General features: G+C 37.4%; 1 protein-coding gene across 5 annotated transcripts in view; it reads right to left on the bottom strand.

Annotated features, from left to right (window-relative positions):
- SYT1 (synaptotagmin 1) overlaps window positions 1-25,078 on the bottom strand; it is a 589,756-nt gene that overhangs the window by 87,125 nt on the left and 477,553 nt on the right. For all 5 annotated transcript variants that reach the window (XM_054443952.2, XM_054443953.2, XM_054443950.2 and 2 more), the window contains one exon: window positions 14,079-14,196. In XM_054443952.2, the coding sequence (XP_054299927.1) occupies window positions 14,079-14,196 (118 nt within the window). The remainder of the gene's footprint in view (window positions 1-14,078; window positions 14,197-25,078) is intronic.

The following is a 25,078-nucleotide window of genomic DNA, read 5'->3' as shown; positions in this document are numbered from 1 at the left end:
CCAGGTTTTTCTATTTTTTTTGAAATGCCAAGATGGGCACAGCCTGGGGATATGTTTAATATAGACAATGAAATTTCATCGAGAGGAAAGCAAGCTGAAGAGAGTCAAAGGGTGTTTGGATGCAAGCATGTAGAAATTTACATGGTTAACTTTCTTGTTTTTAATGTTGACTACTTGTGGAGATTAAGAATTTGTAGAGACAGGTGAAAGAAGAAATCTTGAACACTCAATTATGTAGCAATGAACAACAAATACTGACTCATATTGCATCAATTAGGTATTTATTAGCTAGGGCAAAATTATTTGGAAAGACAACCAGGAGCTGCTCTGGGACCAGGTCCTGCCACTTCTAGTCAAATTAACATTGCAACAGCAGGTTCCAACTTGTGGTGGTTCATTTTAGAGAGAGGGAGAGTTTGTCCAGCAACCAGGCATTAACTTGATAATTAGGATGACAGAGGCTCTGTTCTTCCTCTTTGTCCCTATTTGTTGCCCCAATTAGCTGTGTCTGTCTTGGATCTGTTATCATAAAAGAAGTACTTGGAAGACAACTCGGTGTCTTAACTCAAATAAATAGCTTGACAAACTGAAGATCGTAGAAATATACTACTGGTCTGATTTCTTATAAAATATGCCGGGTCTTGTGGCCACAAGTGACAGGAGATGGGAGGAGGATTTGCTGTTAGCTTCGGGATGCCAACATAAGTTAGCCAAAGCAGTTAACTGTCATCCAAATAATGAAGAGGCATTCTTGGAACACACACACACACACACACACACACACACACACACACACACACACACACACACACACACACACACACACAGAGTATTATTTATATCGGCCATATAGGAACACACATTCTCCTGGAGCCAGGATGTGGTGACAAAAATTAAGAGTTAACCAAGAACTGTCTTTTGCTTAGAAATAACCAACATTTATATAGTGCTTTCTACTTGGAGCTTTCACCTAACGTTATCTCATTTGTTTATTTAACAATGTGGCTGTCTCTAATATCCCAGTTTGATAGATGAACAGACTAAGGATCAGAAAGGTTAAAGGCTTCTGATCCAGGCTTTCCAGGGCCAGTTGCTGTTCCTTCTGCTGCGCCCCGCTGTCTCTCAGGAGAGGGCCTGTTTATGGCTGAGTTGCAACTCCACTGGAAGCCAAGGAGGCAAGGACAAATGCTGGCATTTTCAGATAGGTATTTATTATTAGGCTTTGCCTTGTAGTAACTGTTAAATCATGCCTTAGGCCTGCCTCTTGGCAAGGTCAGGGCACATATAAAGCATTTCTATAAAGTTAAATTCCTGATGGGAGGCTTTTAAGGTTTTTATATTTTAATGAAGTTATTAAAATGAAAGTTCAGACTTGCATAATTCATAAATATTCAGTGCCTCTTTTAAAATCTCTTCTACTAAGCTATTTTTTAAAAATTTCAGTGAAATCCTTACAAACATAAAACACTAACATGTCTTTCAGGTAAGATTAGATTCCTAATTACAGTAATGAGATTTACTGTGATATATTATTGCCCTTTAGGCTAGTTTCATTTGCAATATTTTCACTACATTAAAGACATTGCTGTAAAATGCAGGAGTGTTTTCTAGATACACAAATTGAACTGGCAACTTTTAGTAAAAGTAGCTTTCAAATGCTTAATTGTTTTTGTAAAGTCTAGAAATTGGGAACTTCCCTTCAAAATGACTTTCATAGCGGTAGATATTTTTACTTTGACTTTTAGTGACTGTCACATATCTTTTCAAGTTGTTATCATAATAATGCTGCTGTATTGAGTGTTTTAATGGATTCAAACTCCTGCAAATATAGTTGATGAAAATTTGAAAATCTACAAGCTAATGACCTGCTTTTTTTTTTCTGGTACTCTTTGCAATCAGTCTAGGCTGTCTTTTTAAGCAACACATTTTTAGGTTTTGAACTTAGGGTAATTGCATCTTACTTTAAAATCCTTTCTTATTTAGATGCATAATGACATTGTATAAATGTAACATTTTACTTCTCAGCAACAGCAGCCAATAGTAGAAGCAGCAGCAAGTAAATTTTAGGAACATTAATAAAATAGAGACTTTCTCCTATTGCTTTTCTTTCTCATTGATATATAGAAACTCTTTGTATTATAGGGATATTAATATTTGATCTGTTTATGTGAGGCAAAGCTTTCTTTTAGTGTGTTACTTATCTTTCAAATTCATTTATGGCATTTATTTGGGAAGAATGACATCTTTACTATATTGTTCCCTATCCAAAAGCATGTTATTTTTCTATTTACTTAGGTCTCATTTGAAGTCTTTTGGTGAAGTTATACAGTTTTTCTTATAGTTATATTTATAAGAGAATTACTAAATATACCATGATACATTCAAACAAAGGGATGCTATGCAACCACTAGATATGGCAGATCTATATGTTGGCCCAAAGGATCTCTATTATATATTGGTAGGTGAAAAATAATTACAGAATAATGTGTTTAAAATCCCATTTTGTAAAATGTATATATATATTTGTATATATGTGTATAGAACTGATATAAGCAGAAAGAAAATCTGGAAGGATATGAAATTTCAAATTATTTCCTTGAGTCAATTAACTCTGAGGAATGGGAAAGGATTAGAGGGGGCTGATTTGAGTTACTTTTTTACTTATATATGAAAAGAAGTGGTGGGGTTATGGATTAACTTTATTTCTTGAGCTTTCCTATAATTTTAAAACTAAAATTCTACATAAATATTTAAACACAGGGCTATTGGTGAAAGCATTTGTTCCCTTAATAAGGATATGAAAGTTCATAATATTCTCGACAAATGACAGCTGCGTCAGTAGATTACTGAGTAATCTTGCAGTTTCATATATATGTGTAATATATGTAGTAATTCTGCAAGTGCACTGTCACGAAATATGCATTCGGCTCTTTTTTTGTTAACGGGACACTTTATTAGTTAATTACACTGTCATATTGTTGACTGAAATCAGTAGTTTGAAATCTATCAATTTCTTAATCATGTTGCTTTAGTTTTGGCTAAAAGCAGTTCCAGTGGTTCTAAGGATATAAAATAAATGCCCTTAATTCTTTTTTTAAGTTAAATAAAATCATTTATTTCTGAAAGAAAAAATTATAGGAAGCCTCCTAGTTTTCCAGTCATCACTGAAAATGATGTGCCACAAAATTTAGGCCATTAGTAATTTAAAAAGGCTGTCAGCTGGTATGGTCTTTTGACTTCCTTTGATAAGGAGTTAGTCTTTAAAACAGTGGACAAGTAAGATGCTGAATCATTGCCTTATCTGTTCATGCTGGGCAAAAGGTGACCAAGGGATCATTCTCTGTCTTTACTTTTTCCCTTGAAAATGCCTTTATGACTGTCATTGAGGTATAACTACAGTAATGTGTGCATTTCTGTGTCACTCTCTTCTTTTATCTTTTGGAGATAGTCTGTTTTTCTTTTTTTTAACCACTAAAGGGGGTGGTGAGGGGGGAAATGAAGGAAGGAAGTAAAATCTTCTGAAAATGATGGCTAAAATAACCAATTGATTTTAAGAATTCCACTGTCTGGTTTTTATTTATGAGCCGCTATTTCTATTATAATAGGATTACTACTATATGATGCCAAAATAATTGCATTAAGTGATGAAATTAAGTCAGATCATTTGGAAGATGAAGACAAAATAATCAGTTAGATTAGTGGAATTTAAAAATTCATAACTGATTGTTTAGGCAGGGTATATTAAGGTCTGTTTCTTCAGCATATATGCTAGGGGCTCTGAGAACACAGACATAAGTAGACACAATCCCTGCTCTCAAAGTAGCTCATGGTGCAGCAGGTGGCAAGACTATGGTGAAAAGGGAAAAAGAATGATATCTTTATAACTGAGATTAAGAATAAGGGATTAAGGAACCAAGTAGAAACAGCATACACTTTTGGAAGCAGAGGTGATTATAATAAAGTACAATTTTTTTTTTTTTTGAGACAGGGACACGCTCTGTCACTCAGGCTGGAGTGCAGTGGCACAATCACAGCTCACTGCAGCCTTGACCTCCTGGGCTTGAGAGATCTTCTCATCTCAGCCTCCCAAGTAGCTGGGACCACAGGTGTGCGCTACCATTCCTGGCTAGTTTTTTTTTTTTTTAATTTTTTTGTAGAGATGGGGGTCCCACTATGCAGCTCAGGCTGATCTCAAACTCCTGGGCTCAAGCGATCCTCCCACCTTGGCCTCCAAAGTACTGGGATTACAGGTGTAAGCCACTGCACCTGGCCAGTACAGTTGTTTTTAAAAGACTGTCTTTGATGTTTCCATTTCTGAGCATTATTATAGTGTTTGAGACTCAAAACTTTGCATGCTTTTGTCACCTATTATAGGCTTTACTAACAGGAATATTATACCTTTGTAAAAGGAAGGGGAAAATAGCACCGACTTTTGCTACATGTTTTTAATAGTTTTATTAGAAACTCCCAAATATCTCCTGAAAGAACCCACTAAATATAATTTTTAAAAATAGGAATTTGTGGGGACTCTATTCCTCCCAGTGCAATTACCTATTAGAAATTCTGACCCTGCTTATTTTTATTTCTGTATACTGAATGAAGAGAAGGGAATAGAAGTGGCCAACTGAAGGATGCAAATGTAAGCATTCTGGATTGGATTAGTGAGATATGCAGCTGTGGGCTATTTATGGTTACCCATGGAAAGGGATGAGGGGTTCCTACAAGACAACACAAAGGTTTAGAGATGTCTCCTTGTAAGCCTATAACACAAAACAGACCGACACTTATCTCAGTCTTATATTTCAATCTGTTCCATTTCCTAGAGCAACATGTATTTACAACCCAAATGTAAAGTAGTAAAGAAAATTTGACAAAGAATTTTTGAGTAGAAAGGTGCCTTTGAGATCATCCTGAATAGCTGTCCCTTTTATCTATTCTCTTTCAAACATCAAGGTGACTTCCTGATGCTAGTATTGTGGGATGTGATAAATAGGTAGGCATTACTCTAGCTCTACCTTTCATGATTTTCAGACTTTCATCATATCCTTGTTCAGCCTTCCTTTTCCAGACCACAAAGTCCCGCTGTTCCTAGCCTGTCCTCACACGCAGCCCCTCCATCCCTCTATTGTAGCTGCTTTCCTCCAGCAGATAGTCATCTAACACCACTGTCTTTCCTGAGGTGAACAACCAAAACTCTGTGTGTTGTACACATGAATGAGCTCTGGACTTGGACAAAGGTAGGGGATTTTCCCTCCCTTTTATTTATAAAATCTTCTGTGACAATATCAAGCCTTTTTTGGGGTAGCAAAAAAGACACATTCACTTGGTGAATGTCTTCAATGGATGGTTCTATGTGACATTTTTCTTGATTTATAATTGATCCTATTACTCTATACTCTAAATTGGGTCATGTTTTCCTTTTAGTGTATTATTTTTTAGCTTGACCCAAATGAAGCACATCTACCACATTTTTTGGCTTACTCAGCTTAGCTAGATTTTTTTAATTTACCCACTGAGTTTTGCATTTCAATGGCTGGAAACATTTATCTCACCTTCAGAATTATGAGTTTTAAGGTGACTGGTGAAAGTGCCTTAGAACAGACCTCTTTGGAACTTCCTGTTTCTACTTCTTCATTTGTAGATTTCTCTTGTTAAAATTATCTAGCTGACATGTATTTTCCTGGTAAGTTGTCTATTGCAATTCACATTTCTTTAATTTTAATATTTATGTATGTAATTTTGACCCAAAGAGTCCCATAACAATTTACAGGGGTAGTAAGCTTTTGTACTCCTACATCATACTGCCCCTCTCCCAATAATATCACGTACTCCTTTACAGAATTAGCCCTTGCTAAAATTTAGTTGTAGGTAAAATTTTTCTTTCATCTCTGAAAGGCACTCAAATCCTTTAAACTTGGACTCTCTTCCACCATGTTCGGCAACCTCTCTTCTGCACCACAGATACAGCTGAAATGTCACTGTTTTGTGTCTCATTCTCTTTTGTGTATGAAGAATAAGTCACTAAAATAACATACCAATCTGCGCATTAGGGAGAAACTGATACAGTCCTTTCCAGCATAAAAATCATCTACGACTATTCAATGTCTGGTGTTATGGACTTGTTGATCTCACCTTTGCTGTCTAAGTAGCTGAAGAACTAATTAAACAGTCAACCAACTGATTTATGTTAGTGAGTTCCATGATAGGATTTTAGCTTGAGTATAGAGGATATTTGGAATCAGGTCACTTTTGGACATCTTTCAAACTGTAGCATGTAGTTATCCACCTGTTCTCCAGGTTGAACCTGCTGAGCAATGATAAGGACCTAGACATCAGGTTTTATTCATTGGAGTCTGAAGACAGTCTGCTTGGTTGACATCCTAGCTCTGTCAAATAGTAATCCTGTGACCTTGGGCAAGTTATGTAACTCTCTGTCCTTCAGTTCCATCATCAATAAAATCACATTAAAAATAGTATCTACCTCATAGGGTTGTAATGGGGATTAAATCAGTTAGCCATATGTAAAGCATTTAGAACAGTGTCTGGCTCACATTCTGCTATGCAAGTGTCTGCTGTTTTTACTCATATTCCCAAGGATTGGCATGGTGCCTGGCACAGAGGAGTTTTCACATGATGTTTGTTGACTGATTGGATATATACCTGCTGGCTAAATAATTTACTTAGGAGTTTTTGGGCTAACTCTTCTGAACAAATACATTACAGTCTATCACTTATTTCTCTTGATTTCACATCTGCTCATTTCTCTAAAACTGTTAGTCCTTCAGGCATAGCATTTCTATCCATTCTGTGGATAACTGTGCCTGGGTCCCAACTTATACCGGGCTTGGCTATAATCCTTTCTAATTACTCATTTTCTAGAATGATCCAGTTTCAAGACTTGTCATTTGTTTTTTAGACTAATCTGTTCATGTTTTAGGAATTCAGATTATTTTATCAATATTGTAATTAAGCATTTTGAAGTATCCCAGAATTGATATTATATTGTAACATTCATGCCTAAAATTATGATGAAGCTTCTGACATCACAGCCAACTTATTATGCATATTCCTGTCCCATTAGCTCAATAAGATGCCAGTTTATTTGCATATTATTGCTTGACCCTGATATCATGGCCAATTAATTTGCATATCCCTATCTAATTGGTTCAAATAAGTTTTTGCCATTTTATTTATTGGCCTGGCTCCCAGACTAGTGGCTTTTAGTTCAAATCAATTGAATTTGGAGTGTTTTTCTTTGTTGTGCTTTCAGCACCAGTGGAAGGACAGATAAGGGTGGTAGTCAAGGGTATCAGGAAACAACTTCAGAATGTACAAAGGAAACATCTATTGCTTTTATTTCCTCTTTCAGTGGAGGAGACTCAAGAAAAAAAGATAATAATTTAGACATGTGGGCAAGGTATTTTTCAGGGAAGAGGATACTGGACTGATGAAAAAAATAGAACTTCTTATTTGAGGAAATTCCATTATATAAAGCAAAAGATGTATTCTATGTTACTGACCAAAAAAAAAAAAAAAAAAAAATTCTAACTTGGAACTTGGCTGACCTAGGCCTCAGTTAAAATTATGACATAGTGTTTTAAGCCTCTGAAGTGTAGTTTTCAAATTTAAGATGCATAAAAATAACATGGGTATGTGTGTATGGACGGGGAGGACCTGTTTAAAAGGCAATTTCCAGATTCCCACCCCTAGATACTCAGTTACAGCTTGGTTTGCATTAGTCCTTGAAATCTTAATTTTTAATAAGTACCCTAGGTGATTTTGATGGGGTTATGCAAAATATCACATGTTGATAAATATCACCTGAGGGAATGACCTACCTCTGCTGGTTCATGGTTTCTCCTTGGAATCTAGTAGTTACCTGAGGTTGGGTGAGTTGCTCTTTCCTAAATGATCCCAAATATTTAAATCTGGCTGCATTTCCCAAATTATATTTCTAGGACAGCAGAAAAGGAGCTAGAGAAAAGACAAACCCAGGAGTAACATTTAAAAAATGGCATCTTCCAGAAAACAGAGTGTGTGTGGGTGGAGGGAAAGGGACAGGACAAATTTTGCTCACCTAGGTCACAGTAGCTAATCCACACACTGGCAGTGTGACATATAGTGATGGTGACTCCTTCATCACCACAAGTCCCCTGTTCCCTCTCTATCATTTCCCTCAAGTAATTGCTGCCACTTTCAAACATTTCATTTCCCTTTTCTTTTGGAGACTTAGAGATGTTTTGGAGGAACTCTCCTACAGCCCCAAATGTTGCTTTTCACAGTACAGGTTTCATTTCATAGTGACAAGGCAGCACTAGGGATGGCCAGGAAGAGGACTAGGGATGGGTCATAGAACAGAGAGTGAAAAGGACAGAAAAATGATGAAGGAGAGCACTTTGCAACCATCGTTGACCCGATCCCACCTCCTAGCCACCTCCCTAGCTCCTTGATGTTCAGGAGGCTGCTGGAATAGCTACATGTGATTTCAGCCCTTTACCATATGGGTTTACAGCTTGCCCCCATGCTTGACATACTTTTGTTATGTTCCCTACTCCCCCAATTTAGGTGAATGCAAACCACATCAAACGAGCAGGACTGCACACTTTTTACCCTTGTTGATTTGCCGTGGCTACTAGCAGTACAAGCACAGAAAAAAGTCTCAAAAGAATTACGTGCTAGCTTCAGGGAATGAGGGAAGTAGAACAGGTTTGTGAGATCACATTCTGTTTCATATTGGGCCCGGCAAGAAGAGGAATCTGCCAGAAACCACAAGTGAAGCAAGAAAATCAATTTGTTGTTCTGAGAAGGCAAGAAAGGGGGCACCCTGGAGCTATTTGACTGGGAGTATCCTTAAGGGTTTACACTTATGAACATTTTCCCCAGTCTCCAAGAATCCCTCCATCTCCAACAATCCATGAAGACTCCATTTCTAGTCTTCCCTACTGTGAGGACCTCATCTTGATGTTTCAGTTTTGGGCAAGGGAGGCACCTCACGCAGGTTAGAGCTGAGGAATCCTCGCTCTCCCATCTTGAAGGTAGGGGTGTGGGCAAGGCTGAATGCTATATGGGAAAGTCCTTTGCATTGAGAACTGGGGGCATCTGAACTTCAGTCGTACTCTCAGATCAGCTGAGATCAAATGTCAGTAGTGATAAGAGCAATTGCAAGTGTTGAACACCCCCATCTATGTGCCACATGCGGGAAGATAGTTTATGGACATTGTCTAATGTCTCTAAGCTTCAATTTTCTCACTGGTAAAATCAGAATGTTATCTTCAGAAAGTATCTCACAGGGCTATCATGAGAACCACATGAGAAAACCAAGTTAAGAAATATTTCTAAATTAGAAAGTGTTCTATAACTGATAATGTGACTTTTTAACAGTTAAAAATAATTCTCAGATTGAAGTAGAAAAACAATTTCTACAGACTAGATCAAAATTTAAAAGCTATAATCACTTAAATTTTTGCTGATTTTAAAGTTTAGTGTTTCCTTCTTTAAACAGCCATGTCCTTAAATAGAAAACTTTCAGAATTTCATTTAATTTACAACAGAAAGCCTAAACTAAACTTACAGTGTTGACATTCTTCATTAAAGCTGTACTCAGAAGTGTCAAATTTCTGAGATGACAAAAAACAAAACAAAACACCAAACTTGAGGAAAGTGATTGCTGTGACACAAATAGGGACAAGAAGCAAAGTATCTGATTAGTCTCTGACAGGAGTTTACACAGGTATAAATTTAAGAATAAAAGTTATATACTTTAGCTCAAAACTACAAGACACACAGCCTCATACCTTTGGGAAGCCTCAACGTTTCCAATGCCTTCTCTTTGACCTCTTTATTCTCTTCCCCAATTTTCCCAAATAGAAAACATTTATTATTTGAAGGAAGATTTACTCCACACAGAGAAGTGTAAAAGGCAACGAAGCTATTGAGACACGTTTACTAGGCAGAAGGCTTGATTCTCTCCACGTATAAGGCAAAAAATCCTACACATATTCTACAGCACCAACTTGCTCCTGAAGAACAGTCTTGCAGCCTGCAAGATTCAAGATCTCAATACAAATACAGTCATGCCCTGTGTAACCACATTTCAGTCAAGGATGGACTGCCTATAGAATGGTGGTCCCATAAGATTATAATACTGTATTTTTGTTGTACCTTCTCTATGTTTAGATACACAAATACAATTGCCTACGGTATTCAGTATGGTAACATGTTGTATAGATTTGTAGCCTAGGAGCAATAAGCCATACCACATAGCTTAGGTGTGTAGTAGGCTGCACCATCTAGGTTTGTGTTTATGATGTTTGTGCAATGATCAAATAACCTAATGATACATTTCTCAAAATGTATGCCTGTTGTTAATCAACACATGACTGCAGTTAAATTCAGAAATTGTCACTGTTGCTCACAAGCATTTGAAAGTTGGGATATTAAGAATGCAAGTGCAAGGATCTACTGTAGAGATGTGCATAGTCCAATTAAGCTTGTCACTGTAAAGTATGAAGAGCTGGGATTTGCATTTTTTGCATGTGGCTTATACAATAGAGGCAAAATCTTTGTGCAATGCATTTTGAATGAATCCTGCAGGAAGGAAATAACCTTGTTGGAGAGCAATAAGAAAATTATTTTACATATGTTTCCATGTTTTATTTTCTCAAATGTTTTGTTAATTATCTTAATTCACTATAGTGTCTATGCAAAATGTGGGCCTACTGATACATTTGCCTGAATTAATCAGCTAATTCCATCAAACAATCAGATAAACTTTTTTTCCCCATTGAAGCAAGTAATTGGTTAAATCATCCATTGGTTGCTTTCCCATGTTGCATATTTAGCCCAAGATTTGATAAAATTACTAATAGAAATGACTACAATAGTATTTAGTGAGCACTTAGTTGTGCCAGGCCCTGTGCTTTCATTTATTTCTCATAGCATCATCAACAAAGTCCTCTCATTATTCCCACTTTATAGATAATGCAGCTGAGGCTTAGAAGAGTTAAATAAATAACTTGTGCAATGTCAAATTGCTAGTTAGTGGCAGATGGAGTTTAAACTCTGGCAAAACAACCCACTTTGGTTCCAATTAACTAGTCATTTCCAGCAAATGTACTTTGGCATTTGAATTACCTGGAATGATCTTATTATATAATTTTGGTCTCCTCGTACATAGGTCAACTTACTTTGAGACAGACCATCCAAGTGCTTAAAGTTATTTTAATGGTAAGTGGGTTAGACACATTTGAAATGCAAGTCTTGTTTTTTTCAGGCCATAGCTCCTTTGTAAATAATTCATTATTCATTCAGCAGCTATGCTTAGTGCTACCCATCACTGAGAGCATTGTGGGAGGGATAAATACAGAACACAGTCTAGTGAGAGAGAAGCATGATGTTTGAGGGGTGTAAACAAATGGCTAGTGGCATTTAAAAAAAGGCAAAGATTTGTTCTACTGGGATGGATCTTAAAACCATGAGGTCTTAAGACCTCAGGAGTAGGTGGCATTTCAGCAATAACTTGGAAGAAATGAAGAAGTGAGCCATGAGGTATCTGTTCTCTCTCCCAGATGCCCCATGGCTGTTCTCTCTCCCAGACGCCCCATGGCTCAATTCTTCACTTCTTCCAGGTTGTTGTGGAAACGCCACCTACCCATGAAGTCTTCTCTGAACCCCATTTAAGATGAATCCCCAATACTCCTTATCCTACTTCCTGCTTTACTGCTCCATAGCACCTGTTACCTCTTGGTAGACCCATGCTTTTGCTATCTGTTGGCTTCTTTTCTGTTTCACTACATTAGAATGCAAGCTGCAGGAGGGGAGGGTCTTTTGCACTGTTTTATCCACTAATGTAAACCTAGTGCTCAGAACAATGTTGACTTAAAGTAGGGACACAATATATGTTTATTGAATGACTGGAGGAGATAATACTTAAGCTGGGCCTAAAGAATGGGTAGGAATTGGCTAGACATTGTTGGAAGGAAGAGAATTCCAGGTGAAGGAAGTGACCTAAGCAAGTAATGGAGGCAGAAAGTTGTATAGTTTGTTTGCAAAAGAGTGTGCTGGTCAATTTGGTGAAAATGAGATATGGCATGACATAGGCTGGACATATCTACATTACATAGACTCAAGTGATTAGAGTGATTATGGCTTAATTCCACAGCCAGTGAGCAGCCCTTAAAATTAGGGCTTTTTCAGGATATTTACTCTTTAAATATTCTTACTTAATAATTAAACTCCTTCCACGTAATTCAAATGTAGGGGCGAACCCAGGTTGTGAGGATCCTGAAGCTAATATGGTTTTGCTGGTTCTCTTCAGAAAAAAAGAATATAAAGTTATGAATACTAAATTAAGTATGATCTTTGGCCTTTCCTTATTCATTTCACAATGCTGAGTTAGTCAGTGCATTGCAGGTACACTTCCTTCTTTGGGATAGCTAGCAATAACCTCACTATACATGACATGACTGTAAGCCCCATAAAAATAACCTGCTAGACCTAACTTCCCTTAGCCAAGTTTCCAAAATGCCTGCAGCCAGCCTCTCTGATGCCACTGAAAGAGAAGGGATAGATGGTGAAGAAGTCATAGTGGAAACAGACAGCAAACTGGGATGAACAATTCATGGTTGAAATATCTCTCTATGATGATGGGAACTTATTTCTGGGACCCCGGAAGAAGCCAGGACAAATCCTGTCTGCTGAAGCATATAGGATGACTTAGGAAGACTAGCAGAGTACTAGACATAGGTGGTGAGGGGATAGTTGGCATGGACATTCGGCATAAAGCATAAGAGAGAGGATACAAAGAAATCATGTCATGATAGTTGGCTGTTGAACAAAAGGACAGGGAAATGTTAAAGGTGTCTGAAGTTACCTTAGGAAACTAAGTAATAATGAACTGTTGTTGTAGTTAAAAGTTTCTCTGCATGTTTTTCACTTATAGTCACATTAAATACTCTATATTTCTAGAGAACACTGTGCTTTTTGCTTTAAATTTGCTGTGTTACGCTACTAGGCACAATAAAAACAGCAAGTTATTAAATAGAGTCTTAATGACATGAAAGAATTAGTACAGCTTCCCCAGGTGACTTACTTATAAAGAGAAATACACTCAGGTACCAGGAGAATTTGGTTGACAAATTCGTGGGTGAGGGGAAGCTCAGCTGTAGCACTTTTTAGCTGTTACGCTTTAGAATAAAAAATCACCATGCTGCCTTAGGATGACATTTTGAAGTTTGCAATATTTTTATTAAAGAAAGCATTGAATAACCAGTAATGCTGGTTGTAATTCCACAGCCACAAACAATGACAACTGCCGTCAACTTATGATGACCTTGTGGCATATCAAGAAAATTCCTCACACTTTAATGATTTAGCGGAAAATTAAAAATATAATTGATTTAATCATATGGCGAAGAAGAAAAATTATGTTCAACCGTGGAAGTGACAAGGCCTTGAGTTGACTTTGCTTTTGAGGCAGGGTATACTTTATTCACCATGTTTTACTAAGGTTGGGTTGTATGGAACTTTCAATCCCCACATCTCTCCCATCCTCAACATAAGCTGTGGAATTAGATGCATTACCATAGGGGTTCACTTTGAAACAGAGATTTCATTATGCATATATATTGAAATGCTGTGTCTTTAATAAATGGTATTGTAGGAACTATGTTAGGCTATGAAATACCTAATAAATAAGTCTCATGGAAAACATTGTTTTTTATATCGTGGGTGAATTTTGACCAAAAACCCCCTCTAAGCTCAACAAAATTATAATCTGTCATAAACACTCTCTTTCAGAAAAGAAGCAAACATTTTCAGCTTTCAATGCCATCAAAAAGACAATTGATACTTTGGCTCCAAAGAAGGAAAATAGATTTCATCTTCTATGCCAATTCCTATAAATTGAGAGTGGTTTCCTGGGGCACTGTGTTGGGATGAATTCTGAGACTGCTTCCAGGCTCCATAGGAAGGAGAAGTGTGATCAATTAAGGAGAGGGGAGTCGCAGCATGTGCGCCATGCATTTGGTATCCACGATGAAACAGCATTTGAAAAAAATCAATAAACACCGCAGGCTTACCAGATAAGCCGCCCACATCCATCTTCTTCAGGTTCTTTGCTTCCAGAATGACAACAGTCAGCTTACCAGCAGTAGGTACGTAGCGAAGGGAGAAGCAGATATCACCCAATTTCTCTTGCTAAGAAAACCAATAAGAAAGTATTAGCAATTTTTCAAATACAAGTAAATAGAGTTTTAACATATATATTGTAAATTCCTCAAGAGGAGGACTATATTGATTAGAATTTGAAAATTTTAGGTCCATTGGCATTTACACAGTGGCCTTTCATTGACTAAAGTATCAAGAGTGATAACAGGTTTTATTATTTTTTAAGACCATCTGTTTCAGTTTTTAACAAAGATCATCTATACTTTAATGTCCATTAAATATATCTATAATTCAATGGTGCAGGAAATGAGAACAACATGACTTTTTAAAGAGACTTTGTGCTCTGAATAGCACTGCAAAACTCTTGGCAAAATTTTCATATTTTTATTAAATAGCTTTGAAAAAAGCCTAACACTTTAGTTGAATCAATCTACCTAAATTTTTGTCCTTTTACATTTCAAATAGGATTACCTCTAATACTCTATATTTAGGTTTTTGGGAAAAGGACTTGCATTTGTGTGCCACTAAATTCTATTTATGAGAATAAATAGAATTTATTCTATTGATGAGAAATTCTGAATTCCTGATAGCTGAAATGTAACAAAGTATAAGGTTTTGCACTTTTAGTATTACTTATCTTAAGTGAGGTCTAACTTTTATTCCTAATCCTAAAAATCTGAGCAGCAGGCTAGAAAATTGAAACCCATAGTAACACAATGCAAATGCATCTCATAACTTCTCATGTTATTTCACTGATACCATACTTTAGGCCCAAAGAACATTCAACAGTCCTGTATTCAGGCATTTTTGAACCACTGATCAAGTGTTTACAATGATGATGGTATAGAGAATTTTACTTGTTCTCGGGAAAGACTCCTACTGATTCTCCTGCCTTAAGTGTTTGATTTTCTAGGGTGATTAATGAAGAACCATATTATTGTTCAACATAAGTAGAATTTGCATTCATATTTATAAGCATGAGATAGAGTTAGAGAGAGTGCAAGAGAGAGAGTTTGTTGTATGCCCCTCAGATACTGGAGGCTCTAGAGTGCTTTCTGACATGCAGAATTAGCTACATGGCAAATCAAGACTTATTTTAGTGTTTCCCACAATGAAATGTGAATTCTGATTCTATAGAAGGCAACAGTCATGTCAGACTTCTGCAGATAGACTTTTAACATAGGAATGAGCTACAGAAAGCCATATACTAAGGCACTTTCAAGTAATACCCTTATTATGATTGTATGTGTCTTTATCTATAACTTGACATATGTGTTAAGTCAGCCAGAGTCTCCAGTGTGGAAATAGGTGCCTAGACGTAATTTAACAGGTAAGAAAATGTAATTCCTCCCTCTATTTTGGGGGGTGGGGGTGTATTCATTATATCCATTTTTCAAAAGAGAAAGATTGTAATTTTTCTGTGAATGAGAGATAATACATTCAATGTGTGAGGGAGAAATAGTGCCTCTTTCTGCTAAAGTAATGTCTGTGCTGGAAATATCACCATATATGTTTATGGCTCCAAGTCTTTCATTTCTTGAGTCCCCATAGCATTTTACCATACATCTCTATGTTACTAAGAACTCTGTTTTTGTCTCAGTGTGTATGTGTCTTAATTCTCCCACATGACTGTAAACTCCTTGAAGATAGGATCCATCATTAAATTACCACTTTCCACACAGCTTCAAAACTTAAATAAGTGGAAACTTTAGAAAATACCAGTTTTGAATTATATAGGTCATAACCCCCTTCCACTAATATAAATAATAAAGAGTTACTTCTAATGTGCTGAATTCACCTGATGTGCCTACTCACTCCTAGGAATTAATTTATACAACAGGAGAGGCTAGTGGAATAAATTACTCTTCAGAGTATCTGAAAATAAAGAATGGGAGACAATATCATGGAAATTAATATAAAATATGGACAAATTTATCTGAACTTTATGGGACAAGAGAAATGTAAATGAACAAAATTGCTGTTCAAAATGCTCATTAGGAGGAGGGCTTTCTTTTTTTTTTTTTTTTTTCCCGCAGAATTCTGTCTATTTTCCACAATAGCTTCCTTGGGGAACTGATTGTGTTGCAGGATCAGGTTACTCTAATTGTTCTAATTAGGAATTTCAGACATGACTGCTCTCTCTTAAATAACATCTCCCTTTATGGGCCATAATCTAATTCCATGATTAATTTAGGGGCATTGCAATTGTGTTGAACAAAGAGATGTCGCAAATGTCTTTCTTAACCAATACCTTTTTATTCCTCAATCTTATGACATATAGGAAGTTTAAAAGACTTTATATAATATTTATCTTCAGAAGAGAGTATTTGTACAGTTTGAAAAAGCATGCTCAGAAGCAGGAGAAATCTGTGATGTTACTTGTAATTTTAAAGTTATGGGATGGGAGAAGAATGAGTGTTTAAGAGAAAAATACGGGCATTTTGGGAGAAAGAAAAATATGGAAAAGTGCTTTTTTTAAAGCACCCTTTACAGATCTACATTTGCTTCATTAGTTTAAGAACTTTAACATGTAAAATTTCATTTGCTCATAAAATTATCATAATTGATATGCCAAATTGAATGTGTAGTTTATATTAATTAACTGAAGTTACTTTTCAAAAAGTTTTAACATTTGATTACTTCTGGATCTCCAAGATATTTGAAAGCTAGTCCTTGATTTTCCTGAAATTTGTGTCCTTTATGGGCATCAACAAGATAGAGAAAAACTCATTTCCAGAAAAAGGCAAGGAAAATACCCAATTTATACTAAACCATTTTCTTGTTAGTGAAATTTTTGGAGGTTTAAGTATATGCTTTCCCTAATGCTCTAAGAATCAGCTTTAATAATTGTCTACCAAAAGTTTGAAAATTAGGGCAACTTTCTTTTACTACCTGGTGGTTTGATCCAAGATTAATTGATCTAGGACATTTGCAAATATGATTGTCATGTGTTTCTCACACGTTGGGGAGGATGAGGGACTTGAAGTTTATGTGAAACAAGAGCAAGAATATGCATCCTGAGGGCCAGGCGCGGTGGCTCACGCCTGTAATCCCAGCACTTTGGGAGGCCGAGGCAGGTGGATCACGAGGTCAGGACATCGAGACCATCCTGGCTAACACGGTGAAACTCCGTCTCTACTAAAAACACAAAAAATTAGCCGGGCGTGGTGGCGGGCACCTGTAGTCCCAGCTGCTTGGGAGGCTGAGACAGGAGAATGGTGTGAACCTGGGAGGCGGAGCTTGCAGTAAGCCGAGATCGCGCCACTGCACTCCAGCCTGGGAGACAGAGCGAGACTTCATCTCAAAACAAACAAAAAAAGAATATGCATCCTGGGGAGGCCCTGATACTGCCTGCAAGAAGGACACTCAGGGCAGGACGATCTGGACTTCTGTGTCATCCCCACAAGGTGTGTTCTATTCTGCCCCAGTCAAAACAAGGCTTGTGTTTGTGGCTTATATAGTAAGCCAGTGTTGTTACCCTGAATCAGATTTAAAGACTCATGCCAGTACGAAATTTTGGAAACAAATATTTTCATTTCCTCAGTGAAGTCTTTCACTGAACTTCTGTGATGAGAAGAAAAGCACTTCTGTCCCTAGAGTCTTGTTCTAGCATGTGAAGGTTTTACTATATCTCTTATCCATCAACATAGACGAATTAGAAGAACCCAATAGTTTTATATGAACAGTTTTACATCAAACTCTAATTTCATAGTTTTTGCATGCCAGTTTGGAAGAAAGATGGCTGCATAGTAATTTATAAACATTTAATATAAATATTTTATTTATCACTCTAAAGTTCTAGAAACCAAGGTTTTCTAAATTAAAAAAAAAAGTTTTTCTTTGGTGGGATTATGGTGATGGGGACTAAAAGGGTTTTTGGAAAATTTACAAAGAAAAAAGAAGATACCCAAATCAGATCCTTGCTGCTCCTTGACAATTTTGTCTACTTTTTTCTAGAATAGCCCTGTGAACTATGTACCGTTATGTCCATTTTATATATAAAGACTTTGAGACTGAGAGGGTGTAGGTTACATAGCTGTCTCAGAGAGGAACTGGGGCAAACTCTTTTAAGTCAAAATCATGAGTTTTCTTTACTAGTACACTGCTGTCTGGAATGATAGAAACTAATATTCCAGCTGGCCATCCACTTGGTTATTCCACTCTTACTTTATATCTGTAACTAAATTAATGTTCAATACCAATCCCTCCCTTCAACTATTCTTTCCAACATCCTTCTGTCAGGGTCACTAACTCATCTCAATTTCCTTTCTCTTTGTTTTCTTTTATTCATTTAACCCACAAGTCCTGATATTTCTCATTTTGTAAATGTCTCTCAAGTTAGATCCTTCCTTCCATCCTTCCTTCCTTCCCCTTCCTTCCTTCCTTCCCTCCCTCCTTTCCTTCCTTCCTTCCCCTTCCTTCTTTCCCTCCCTCCCTCCTTTCTTCCTTTTCTCCCTTCATTCCTTTCTTTCTTTCTCTTTCTTTCTTTCTTTCTTTCTTTCTTTCTTTCTTTCTTTCTTTCTTTCTTTCTTTCTTTCTTCCTCTTTCTTCCTTTTTCTTTTTCTTTTTCTTTCCTTTCTTTCTTTTTCCTTTCTTCCTTCCTTTCTTTTTCCTTTCTTCCTTCCTTTCTTTCTTTGTCTTTCTTTCATCTCTTTCTTTCTTTCCTTCCACTTCCACATCCATGTCAACATGACCACCATCTCCATATGATACTCGTCACTATCACTACCACCTTCACCATCCTACACTATGACCTCTGCTACTACCAACACCACCACTTCAATCACTTCCACCTCCATTTTTACCATCAGTTCCATTGTGGTTAAGCCCTAGTGATATTTCTGTCATATTTTCTGAAATAGTCTGATTAAAGACCTCTTTAGTTATAGTCTCTTCAAAATTCAATGCATACTACATACTAATGCCAAGTGAATGTTTGAAAGGTCTGAACCCCTCTTCCTGACTTTCAAGAAGTTTTACACTTTGCCTCTGTCCTAAATGTCTAAAGCATTTTCTCGTTTCACTGCTTCTTCAACCCTTAGAATATATTTTGAACCTGACCACATGCCTTCATTCATAGGGTTATCACTCTAGTCCAAGTAGGGTGACCAAACATCCTGATTTGTTCAAGATCCTCCTGGTTTAAGATCTAAAAGTCCTGCATCCTGGGAAACCCTCAGTCCCAGGCAAGCCATGACCAGTGGCAACCTTAAGTCCATGTCATTGTCACTTCTGACCTAGACCTCTGTAATAGCCTCATAATAGCCTCTTTGCATCTCTTCTTCCTCCTTTCTAGTTTCCTTCTCACATAAAAGGCAGCATGATCCTTTTAAAATGGAAATCTGATCATGGGACAATCCTACTCAAAGCCCTTTGATATCTTCCCTTTTTACTTAGAATAACGTCTGTTCCTTATACTAAAAGGCCTGATATGATCTGACCTCTTCGTATCCTACCACTATTCTCCAGATTTCACTTCCTCTTCCCAAAACATGCCAAACACACTTCTATCTGAGGGTCTTTGCATTGCTGTTCCTTCTGTCAGCAATATTCTTCTCCTAGATACTGGTATGAATTGTTTCATTAGTTTATTCAGCTTTCTGCTTGTATGTTACCACTTTACGGACTTTTTCTGTGGCCACTCTATCTAATGTAGCCCAATGCAGTCCTAAACACAAACATTACCTCTCCTCTTGCCCTGCTTCTTTTTTATCTTAGTACCTGTCATTACTTGACATTCTATTATGTCTATTTAGGTTTTCTCACAAGAATATCAGATCCATAAGAGAAAAGACTTGTTTTTCTTACTGCTGTGTTCCCAGCATTAGAATAGTGTCTATGCCTACTGAATGAGAACATGCAGCTTCCCTACAACTGAATAAGTCATGTTGGTCTTTTCAGCATCTTCGTTTGTCATAAGTTGAGTTCTCCGAGGAAGCAGACTCAGGCAGATTTTCAACATGAGGTTTATAGGGGTGTGTCCTTTAGATCAACCCCTCTTTGGGAGTGAGGGAATCAGGATTACACAGGTTGAGAAGTTGGGCTGTGATACAGTTACATCAAAGACCTCAGTCAATTCTATGGGGAACTCTGGAGCTGGGAGAGGTCTTCAAAGATATTTGGAATTGGGGCAACGAGGATGAGATTTTATCATCCTGAATCCCCCAAACATTGGATGTGGGCTGCTCCTACATCTTGGGTCAGCATCGTTTCAGCTGAGGGTGATGCCAGGAAGGGGGAACTCAGTTATGAGCTATAAGCCATCAACACTCCTGACAGCCCAGTTAATAAATGCATTGGTCATGAAGATGGTGCAAAGATTGGGAGGTTTGCTACAGCAATCACTATTTCTCTGTGAGCTATATTCCTTCCAGTTACCAGACTTTTGCTTAGTTGGAAAATCCATCTGCAATGCTTTTATTCCCTTCTGCCTAATCAAATTATTCCTAACCATTAAGCCCTAGTCCGTGTTCAAAAAAACCCAAAAAACAAAAAACAAACAAACAAACAAACAAAAAACCTCCTTACTATTCTAGCCCACTTGGATTTCTGCTAGCAATTGCTTTATAGCTGGTAGAATGGTGCCTCGAGATTACTTTTTCCCTATTTATTTCTTATATGTGAGCTCAACTCACCTTAAACTCCAGAAAAGCAGGGACTATATATTACTTTTCTATGCCTAGCTCCAGGCACATAATAAAGGCTTCTAAATAATTGTCAGTTGACTGTATTGAAATGAGGTCCTCACCAGTCATCTGCTTTGTAAATAGCACTGATGTTAGTGCTCTAACAACAGTGTCTCCAGTTTAATCCAGTCAAGCAATGAATTTTTTTGGAGCTCCTCCTTTGTACCTAGTGCTATGGACACTGTCATATTAGCCCTGTCATGAAACTAGAAACAAAACCATTTCTGGAGGTATAGTTTTTATAAGATAATTTCAAGACCCTGTAGGGTTGCAGCCAACACATGAGTGCTTTTGCTGGTGTGATTATCTCATGAAGGGGCCTTATTACTATTAGGAATTTCAGCTTTATGTGTAATTTATTTTAGTCAATTGCCTTGATCACTAGGTGGAAACTGCCAGTTAGTGTTAGAAAAGTTCCAGCTGTAAGATTCAGAGAAATTAACCTCCTCCTTCAGAATATAGAGCTGACAATCAGAAGGCAGCTTTGTTCTGAGCAGCTTGATAATTTCATTATTTTTTTAAAAATGCAGCCACTGAATAGAGTAGACACAAATTAATGATTTACTAGACAACGACAAAAATACCTTTCCTTTTTGAAAAGCATTATAGATAATTAGAACAGAGGTCATCTCCAATGGATAAATAAAAAAGCTTGATTTAAAATGAATATTTCTTTAATGGCTCTGTAGCCCCATACATCGTTTTATGTGGAAAAAGATGGGTTCATTTTAGTGACCTTTGCAAATGGGGCTAAGTTCATACATTTGATGGAAACAGTGTACTTTTGAGTGAGTTTTTCAAAAGTACCTGAATTAATGCTGTGACATTTTAAAAGGACATTCTATTTATGTTAATTGTAGGAAGATTTTTCTATGTGTTAAATTGGCAATAGATTATTTGATGAGTAGATGGTTTTTCTCTGAGGTTGGGAATCTTGTTTAGAGGTGACATATAAATGGAGACCCATATTATCTCTCAAATGAAAATTCAGACCATTTGCATAGTCCCCATTAGTAAAAATACTAAGAGTCTTCACTTATATGAAGGACAATGTTATGTCTTTAATTTTAATAAGATAATGTGTGGCTTTAAATATATTTTTTGGGTGGTAGTATTTTTCAACTTCATTTTATTCCTACATTACTCTCATACTCCTGAATTATCTGCCAAATCGGTATTTACATCTAATGGGCCACATGGTCACAGTGTGAAATGTTGCCGTGTAATGTGTTCAGGCTAGAAAGACTGAATCTGGCCTAGTGTACAAATGTACAGTAAATTGTTCAGGTGAAAGACAGAGTGTATCATTGGATGCTTATTCTTCAGGCATACTCTGTAACTCATTGGTTTATATTCGTTCATTTCTTATTAAAAAATAATTACTGAGTTCCACCATAGACTCTTCTAGGTTCTAGTCTAGGCTCTATGGATACCTAGATGAGTAACAATATAATGCATTGACTGTACCACAGAAGTGGCACAAATGCTATAGGAGGTGAAGATTGAAACTTTCCAGGGTCTAGTAACAGAACTAAGGGGAGGGAGACTTTAATTAGAGATTTATTCCCTCAATAATCATTATAAATTTCTGCAAGCCACCTCAAATGCATATTCTTTGTAAAACCAATGTGCTGGCCATGCAAATGTAGCTTTAAGACAAGCCTTCGGCCGGGCGCCGTGGCTCACGCCTGCAATCCCAGCACTTCGGGAGGCCGAAGCGGGCGGATCACTAGGTCAGGAGATCGAGACCATCCTGGCTAACACGGTGGAACCTCGTCTCTACTAAAAATGCAAACAAAATTAGCCGGGCGTGGTGGCAGTCGGCGCCTGTAGTCCCAGCTACTCGGAAGGCTGAGGCAGGAGAATGGCGTGAACCCGAGAGGCGGAGCTTGCAGTGAGCCGAGCTTGCAGTGAGCCGAGATCGCACCACCGCACTCCAGCCTGGGCGACAGAGCGAGAGTCCGTCTCAAAAAAAAAAAAAAAAAAAAAAAAGACAAGCCTCCTAGCTTTCCCCTTTTAGCCAGAGCTGGTGTCTGTGGGAGGAGGAGGAGGGCAGGGAACATGTAGGTGTCCTGGAAGAGCCGTTACCTGGGCTGAGATAAGGAAGGTTCAGCAGGAAGTCAGGATGAACCGTGTCCACAAGAGGGCGTGAGTGTTCTAGGCACAGGAATGCATGTACACGGTACTATACCTCTTGAACTGCTTAAACCAAGTTACTTTTCTGTAAGTGTAAAATTCATGTAATTTAATTGAAAATGGATTTCCACTTTATGATTTAGAAATTCAACATTTCCTCATGATATCCATAATTTATATTTTGATTAACTGATACACTTGTGGTCCCATTAGAAACAATAATTCACAGAAAAGCGGATATTCTGATGTGATCAAAATAAGGATGAAAATAGAAAGTCAAAATGCTTCTCAAAAGTGACAGTAGGTCCGGGTGTGGTGGCTCATGGCTGTAATCCTAGCACATTGGAAGGCTGAGGCGGGCACACTGCTTGAGCCCAGGAGTTTGAGACCAGCCTGGGCAACTTGGAGAAACCCTGTCTCTACAAAAAATACAAAAAAATAGCCAGGTGTGGTGATGCATGCCTATAGCCCCAGCTACTCAGGAGGCTGAGGTGGGAGGATTACTTGAGCCCAAGAGGTGGAGGTTGCAGTGGGCAGAGATCGCGCCACTGTACTTTAGCCTGGGAGACAGAGTGAGACCCTGTCTCAATAACAAAAACAAAAAAATGTAACAGTAAAGTACAGTATAGAGTGGTGGAAAGAGCACTGGACGGCCATGGGTATTCATTCACTATTTTTTGGTATAACTGATATTTATTGGGTACCTCCTCTGTGCCAGGCACTGTTCTAGGCACTTGGGCACAGTGGTCAGTAAGACACGCAAAGTCAATGAACAAAATAACAGTAAAATAAAAGGCATATTTGGTGGGGTATGTGCTGTGGAAACATAAAGTAGGCGGGGGATAAGGATAGCAATTTGAAACAGGAAGTTCAGGGAAGGTCTGTATAAGAAGGATTTGAAGGAGGTGAAATGGGTCAACTGCTTAACCATCAGGACCCACCTTCCTTGTCTTTATAAAACAGGTCTGGATAACATGGTCCTGAAGGTTCTTCTGGCTGGGAAATCATATATTTCCATGATTTTACTTTATTAGAGCTACCTGTCTGGTTTTTCTCTCTGTTTTACTGGATTGTGAACTAATAAATGGGCGTTTTAAGCCACGGAGTTTGTGGAAATTTGTCACATGCAATCGAAACCAGTAAATGCACTCAGTTCTTTCTCTCTATCCTTCCCCTCTCTTCTTTAGTTATCTTCATTGCAGATTTCATAAGGTAATCCATTGGAGTATGAGAAGAAAATATTAGACCTTCTATTTATATTTACTTTTATCCCATATTTTTAAAATTGTGTTTCATTTATATGTTTTATAAAATATCATATATTGGTATAGCACAGTGTATATGTGATTTATAGATAGAAATATTGGGAGTATGTGCCAAATATTTTATTACTGACAAAAGACAAAATAACATTTGAGATCTTTCCTTCAACATTAAAATATGCTTAGAAGATTCCTCAGTGACTTTGTAACAACATAGACTCTATAGTCAGGCTACTCAGGTTCAATTCCCAGGTCTGCTTCTTATTACCTATTAAGCCTCAGGCAATGTACTTTCTCTTCTGTGCCTCACTTTTCTCATCTCTAAAATGGAAGAATAGTGATGGAGTCAGTAGAATTATATCAGTTAGCATGTAAAAAAGGAGTTAGAAGAGTTCCTGGCTCACAAAATGTACTGTGTGAGTGTTCGCTATTATTATAACAAAATTCCTATTTCAACTATCCTCTTTTCTACATGTGCCATGTCTCTCTGCTCCTTTTTACAGCCAAATTTCTTGAAGAAATTGGTGACAATCACTGTCCCCATTTTTTCATGTTCAATTGATTTCGCTCTCCATCATTTTATTAAAATGGCTGCTACTAAGATTTCAAATGACATCCATATGACTGAACCATTAATGTTTTGCAGGTCTCATTTCCATGAACTTTCAGCAGAATTTATTGACTCCCTTTCTTTCCTTGGATTCTGTAATACAATGCTTTCCTGATTTTAGTTTCTCTGCCTCCCTGGCCACTCACTCTTGGTCTCCTTTTGCAGGGCGTAGTTATAGCTAACTTCTTTTCTTCATAAACTAATCTTATCCCAGTATA

The sequence above is a fragment of the Pongo pygmaeus genome, chromosome 10 (genome assembly GCF_028885625.2).
Source record: "Pongo pygmaeus isolate AG05252 chromosome 10, NHGRI_mPonPyg2-v2.0_pri, whole genome shotgun sequence".
Classification (NCBI taxonomy): domain Eukaryota; kingdom Metazoa; phylum Chordata; class Mammalia; order Primates; family Hominidae; genus Pongo; species Pongo pygmaeus.
This window is presented reverse-complemented; position numbering and strand designations above follow the sequence as displayed.